This window comes from Oryzias melastigma, linkage group LG11 (assembly GCF_002922805.2).
Source record: "Oryzias melastigma strain HK-1 linkage group LG11, ASM292280v2, whole genome shotgun sequence".
NCBI lineage: Eukaryota > Metazoa > Chordata > Actinopteri > Beloniformes > Adrianichthyidae > Oryzias > Oryzias melastigma.
This window is the reverse complement of record NC_050522.1, coordinates 14,210,825-14,217,644: the sequence shown is the minus strand read 5'-3', so window position 1 is coordinate 14,217,644 and position 6,820 is coordinate 14,210,825. Positions and strand designations below refer to the sequence as shown.

Here is a 6,820-nt window from a genome sequence, read left to right as displayed (position 1 = left end):
CCAGAGCTTCGGTGGGTACAGAGTGAGTCAGACATGGGAATGGAAACAGATCCTCGCCCTTGCAGTAAAATCGTTCCCATCGTTGCTATAAAATGGTCCTGACATTTCGATTAAAGCTCTTTTTGGAAGCTCAAAGGAACAATTTGAGTGTTTATGGAGGGATAGAAATGTCGATTATAGGGAAAGTTTAGTTTGGTAGACAATAAAAATACAGTTTCCAAAATATCAACAATGTAAATGGATCATTTGTGTTTTAGTTACAAGTTTCTGACTCTCAAATGTATTCACTCCTTCAAAATAAAGCGAAAGGATCTCAAACTGAAAATGCTGCAATGAATTTATTTTGCAATTACAAATAAACTGAGAAAACTGCATAAAAATACATGAGTGATTTTTTTTATTTTTGCAGCAGAGTGCAATGTAGTTTGATTGCAGTTTATATTGGAAGCTACCGTTTTGGATTCAGTCTAACCAGAGGGCCCTTAAATCCCCCAACTCTACCTGGAAGTGAAGGATGATGGTCCATATTAGGCCCAGCGTCAGCTTGGGATTTCCATCTGCAATATCATCATTCCTGATGTTGACCAGCTTGACCTTAAAATGAATAAAAAAAAACAAATTGTACAACTGAATCACAATCAGAAGCAAAAATAGGATTGCTTTCCTAAAAATGTCTGGACTCACTGACCTGTCTGTGTTTCAGGAAGTCCAGAGCGATCTGGACATTCTGCAGCTTGTGGAAGCGCATTCGGCCTTTTTCCCGCGGCTAGAAGAGATGGAGGCAGCCGTCACAAACAGCTCAACTCGGCATCAGATGTGTCCGGTTACACAAAGCTCTCTTCTGCTGTAGAGCTTTTTGCAGTCAGAAAATCAAGTGATCCTATCCTGCAACTTTTGACCATATTGACCTCATCAGCACATGATCCTAAAATGCAACACAATTCTGCAGCTGAAAGCATGATGGAGATGATCGACAAATGTGGAGGGGGTGATTCTCCCATCAAGAAGATGCATTTCTTAAACCTTCTTTATGCTAAAAGCTGGACGTTTTGCTGTTTTAATAAAATCCCAGTCCAGTTTTGCTGTTTCATTTAACACATTTTCTGCCTGAACTTGCATTGAAACTCTAGCAGTGACAGCCATTACATGCAGGGACTTTCTACCGTTAAAACTTTTGCTGCAAATATAATTAAAGGATCGACTAGCAGCAATAACAAGTGACTTTTAAGTGAAGAGGATGGCCTGTGTTTGAGTTGTGCTGGATTGCAGGCAGCTCTTTCCAACATTATTTTAGAGAAATTTAGTTGCAGAGTAAAATGTGTTTTTTTTCTGTGTAACAAGTTTCTAAATTCCAAATTTTATCTTATTTAAAATTGGAAAAACTCTATAATCCAGATGTCAGAAAAAAATATTTTGCACCATAAAGCAAAAAACTCCCTTCAGTAACTGAGAAGTTTTTCTGAAAATGATCTACTTTCTCCTTCTGAAGTTCCAGCTTACAGCCGTAACAACGAGAAAATAAAAGAGTGCGATGTCAGCACAGAGAGGGACAACAAACAGGGAGACTGACTGCCACCATGCACAACCCAGCAGCCACCTGGGGTTTTGGCACATGCCACGCCGAAAGAGGCAGCCGCCATGGTCCAGGCGCCACTCACCAACCGCACGTTCCTCACAAGGTCACGTTCCCTCGGCTACAGCGTGAGCATCGCAAAAAGGGAAAGGCAGAGGCAGAAGGGGAGAGGTCAGGGCAAAGGGAAGCAAACAGGAATTAGAGAACCCAAAAGAAAACAAAAAAATAATGAAAGAAAGAAACAAGACAGTGCAGAGAGGTTACAAGATGGAAGCAAAGGAATGAAATTAGTGTTTTAAAGCTCCATCACCAAAAGACCAGTGCTGAATAAGTCAAGAGTGTGCATAGCCTCAGCTTGTTGGAAACGTTTCTCATGCAGAGGTGGAAACAATAAGTCCACCAGCTCCAGAAGGGGAATAAAGTGGAATAACAGGGGAGTAAAGAAAGTCAGACGAGGACTAAAATGATCCCAAACTCACCAGAGTCTCTCCAGAGAGGACCTCCAGCAGGGAGATGAGGTTGTGTCCATCGCGGAGGTCCTCGTACAGGTCTGTGATGTGTCGCTGGGCCTGCACATAGAAAAACAACAGAGAAATCGTCAATAGAAGCTTCTTTAAGCATTGCAAAAGGAACCATTAAAATGAAAATCAAATCAAAATCATATCAATCGAATCCAAATCAAACAAATCTAAATCAGTCCAATCCAAATATCAATAAAATCAATCCAAATCAATCCAAATTAAATCAAATTAAATTAAAATCAATATAACATATTCTCATTTCCCCCCCTTCCAAAGTCTTCTGCCCCTGTAAACAATGTTCTAGCTCCGCCCCTGTTTTTTAATATATGCTTACATCAGGAAACGATTAATAATTTCAGCATTTTTATTTTTCATTTATTGTTCTATTTATCAACATTTTTGGTCCTAAAATGTCAGAGATCTTTTATCTGACCCTCAACTTTGTTTTCACTTGAGGAAACATTTGCTGAATCCAACAAATGGAGTTTTAAAAACTTGATTAATATATGCAGCATTCCAAAGATTTATGAGATTGAGAAGCAAGAAGCAGGAGTTGAGTATTAGAAAAGTTCGGGTAAAGGCTCAACACTCGCATGCTGGCAGATTTACGCGTGTGCTCACACACAGCACCTACCTCTGCCTTCCAGTGCTGATGGAGGAAGATGGAGGAGGAGGAGGGGGGAGGACAGGAGGAGAAGATGATGCATGAGAGAAGATGGAAAAACGTTGGGAGGTTGAGAGACCAGAACTCAGTTCAGTTCAGAAGGTTAAAGCAGCTCAAATAAGTTGTGTGAGATGCGACACTGCAGATGGCGGTGTGGCGGTGAGAAGCTTTTGTGTCCTCACACTGAAACCTCATGATTCTGTTGTGACCGAGTGAAAAATGCCTTAAGGCGAGCAAGAAAACTGAGCGTCTACGGTCTTGTGGATCCAACTCAGAGGGATTTTCCAACCATCGACTGCTGACGGCAGAGTCTGGCAGAGGTCTCAGACAGATTAACGGCACAGAAAAAATTCCTAAAACTTTATCACACTCCAGTTCCTGTAAGTAAACAAGCGTTGATCAAGCAGAAAATGCTGCAGAGGAGCCAGACGTGTATAAAACCAAGAAAAAAACCTTTATCAGCGTAACAATCTGCAAAGTTTGAGTCAACATTTTATAGTCCCACTCCAATCATCCTTTGATCTATTGTAAAAGTGTTCCCAGTGATCTTTTAATTATTATTATGTCTTTTCTGGACAAAATCAAATGTCATTTCCTAGGACGAGGGTCTGCAACCTGCGGCTCCAGAGCCAGGTGTGGCTCTTTTATCTCTCCATGATGGCTCTCTGGCTACGCTTTTGGCTAATTTGTTATGAGTTTTTTAGGCTAATTTGGAGTTTAGCTTCTACTTTAGCAATATGCTAACGTTTTTGGCTAATTTGGCATCAACTGAGGTTTTTTTTTTAGGCTAATTTAGAGTTTAGCTGCTATTTTAGCATACTGCTGACATTTTTGACTAATTTATTTTACTGATACATTTGAGGCTATTTTGGAGTTCAGTTAGTAGTTAACAAGCTAGCTTTTTTGGCTAATTTGACCTCTACTGAGGTTTTTATGCTTATTCGGAGTTTAGCTAGTATTTTAACAACAGGCTAAATTTTTTGACTAATTTATTGTACTAAGGAATTTAATTCTATTTTAGAGTTTAGCTAGTATTTAAGCAACAAGCTAGCTTTTTGGCTAATTTAGCATCCCCTAAGGTAAAAGTAAATACAAAAAAATAAAAAATAAATAAAAATCACATTTTGAGAGATGCTTGTTTTCTTTGCTGGCTTTTGTTTGTGCCAAAAAATAGACATAAGTGTTATTTAAAAAAAAAAAAAGGTAATGAATGCAAATCCAAATTTCTTAAGGGCTAAAGTAAATCTATGCGGCTAAGCTCTTTCTAGGTTTTGATCAGTAGAAAACAAGTACAAATGGCTCTTTTACTGTTAATTTACCGACCCTTGTTCTAGGACATAGTTTCTGCAGTGCGGCAGGAGTTCATTAGAAATTCACCTCTGAGTTATGGATGGGAACTGGAAGTAAGTCAGATATCCCATCATCCCTTTGTGTACACTCTCTCCTGCAATTTTTTAGCCCATAACAAGCCCAACCTAACATGAAGTGAAATAAAACTGGTAACCAATATTGAAGCTGTCAGTTTTGAGCCAGACGGCTGCTCAGACGATGAAAATGAAAACAATCACGGATCTATTTGTCCACAGCAGGGACTTTAGCCCGTCCATTTTAGTTTCTAAATCAACCGATCTTTTTTCAGCTGCTCTTGATTCACCATGATTTGAACAAAGAAACATTCAGAAACGCGATCTAAAAATCAAATCCTTTTGTATATGTCCTCCATCATGAGAGAAATGCTGCAAGACTCATCTGCTTGTCCTACATCAAAACCTTAAAATCTCCTCTCGAAATCTCTCGATTGATTATTTTGTTTTTTCAGATGTATTGTTTAAAGAAAAATATTATGTTGGAGCAAAAACTTAATTCGATTCTTCTGGAATTAACCTTAAATACGGAAAACTAAACTGCAGTTCAGTTTATTTTGCTGCATTTGAAAAATGAAAATATCTCCTATTTAAGCGACACGGTTTAAAATCTCTTTAAGGGCCGATATCATACAAAAATCAACCTTTTTTTTTGCTTTTAAGTGTATTATAATGTTAATTCCTCATGAAAAACAATCCTGAAGCGTTATTTTGCTCCATTCATCTCAGCACTTCTCTAAAACCCCACACTCAGAGGACCAGCCCCCCCCAAACCCATAAAAATGAGGGAGTCCTCACAGTGGGACGTAGATGAAGAAGAACACCCACTTCCTGTATGGAGCTAGCAGTGATCTCTGATACGCTTTCCTTTAATATGCACATCCATTTTTGTAAATGTTTGGATGTTGTTTATTTTCATGTTTGTTTTTATGATGTCATAAAATGGGCGGCACCCACAAGGAGAGAAAGGCGGAGCCTCAGAGATAGTAGTTTTAATTCCGGATATAAAGAGTTCACGACAAAAACTCACATTTAAAAAATAATTGGTTCTTTAGTGTGCCAAAGATAAAAATATGATCATGTTTTTGGATGTAGTTTACTCTGGAAGGCTTAAGAATAGCACAACATAGGCCCTTTAGTGATAACAAGAGAGTTGCAGAAACCTGCAGACGTTTGCACGCTTTGATGAAGGATCTTGGTAATTTGGCAGAAGAACCTGAGGTGACATGTCTGCCTCAGCAACACGGGCAGATCGCCAGCAGCTCTGCTCACTTATTACTATTTCAGTGAAACAAGGATTGACATTTCTTTGTCGAGTAAGAAGGAAGATTTTTTTTTTTTCTCAGCAGTTATTTGCTCCTAAGCTAATAAAACCAAGTGCCATTTTTTGAGCAAAAATATAGAGGTGAAACAAGATAATGTTTGTATTGGATTTAATAACAGACGTGCTAATACATATTTTACTGCAGGTACTTTTTACTGATGTTACTGTAGCTGTTAATTCTTGGAATTCCATAGTCAAAATCTCCATTAAAATTTTCAGGTGAACCTTTCAACTTGGAGCTTATTATCATTATTTTAGGAATAATATTAAAAATGTTTTTTTTTTTTTTTTACCAAAATAATAAAAAAAACTAAACACACAAATAAATGATAAAAACTTAAAATGAATATGAAAATGACATGAACAATGAAAAGTAGCTGATGAATAGCTCTAATGCCACAGCAAGGTGGAATACAGTAAATAAAAACTTGCTTTGACATTAAAATTTGTCTCTTTTTAAGTATGAAAGCAGAGTTCAGGGTCACACCAAGCTTCAGATTTGACAAAGTAGACTCTTTTTTCATCAGAGAACTCCCAAAAACGTTTTGTTAGATTATTTCCCTTTAAATAATGCTTTTCAAATAGGCATAAAACTACATTTTAGTTGTTATTCGGAATTTGTGAGGAATTTTATAGAAAAATATGTATTTAAAAATGAGCTACTTTTGAAAGATTTTCCACTATAAACACTTGTTTAATTAATACACTTTTTAAAAAGTATTTAATTCCTCTAAAGGGTGAAATAGTCCTGATGATTACTTTCTGACACTCATACCTGGGAACCAGGAGCTTCCTGTTCTCCTGCAGATCCCTGAGAGTCTGGATCACAGATGGTATAAAATGCTGCGGCTCTCGAGCACTAAATAAAGTGAGTCCAGGTGTTCGACGTTGCACTGCTGAACTTCCATGTGCAGATCTGATCGTCAGGGGCGTCTCTAAACTACCCTAATAGCTAGTTGTGAGGAGTTCATATTTCTGTTTCCCTAACAGACTTCTCCTCAGAACATATTTTCAATAATGAAATCCTGTTGAAGCAGGTCAGAGTCACCTCACGGGTCAGTTTTGGAATCCTACCTTGGAAAGTTATCTTACAGGAATGATTAACGGCTTCATTAGTTCAGGCGTTCCAATTAAATCTTACCTTTATCAGGTGTTTGTTGACCCATTTTGTGAAAGTCTTCTTCTGTACTCTGTCCCGTTCATCTGGAACAGACAAAACACTTGTGAGATTTTTCATGGTTTTTAGTCAGAAAATGTTTTCTCCACTTTCCAGACAAAAGCCAGTCTAAACATTACAGGAATGAAAGGAAATTCAAACAAAAATATACACAGATTAAATTAAAATCTTTTTTTTGGCTGTTTTTCCCTCACAGC

The 6,820-nt window shown here is 37.8% G+C and overlaps 1 protein-coding gene across 1 annotated transcript in view; it reads right to left on the bottom strand.

The window, feature by feature from the left end:
* The window catches only part of pleca (plectin a), a gene marked incomplete in the record, with an annotated part of 104,365 nt that overhangs the window by 29,198 nt on the left and 68,347 nt on the right, over positions 1-6,820 (bottom strand). The window contains 5 exon segments of the mRNA XM_024296696.2: positions 502-594; positions 689-766; positions 1,659-1,694; positions 2,053-2,142; positions 6,588-6,649. Of these exon segments, the coding sequence (XP_024152464.1) occupies positions 502-594; positions 689-766; positions 1,659-1,694; positions 2,053-2,142; positions 6,588-6,649 (359 nt within the window).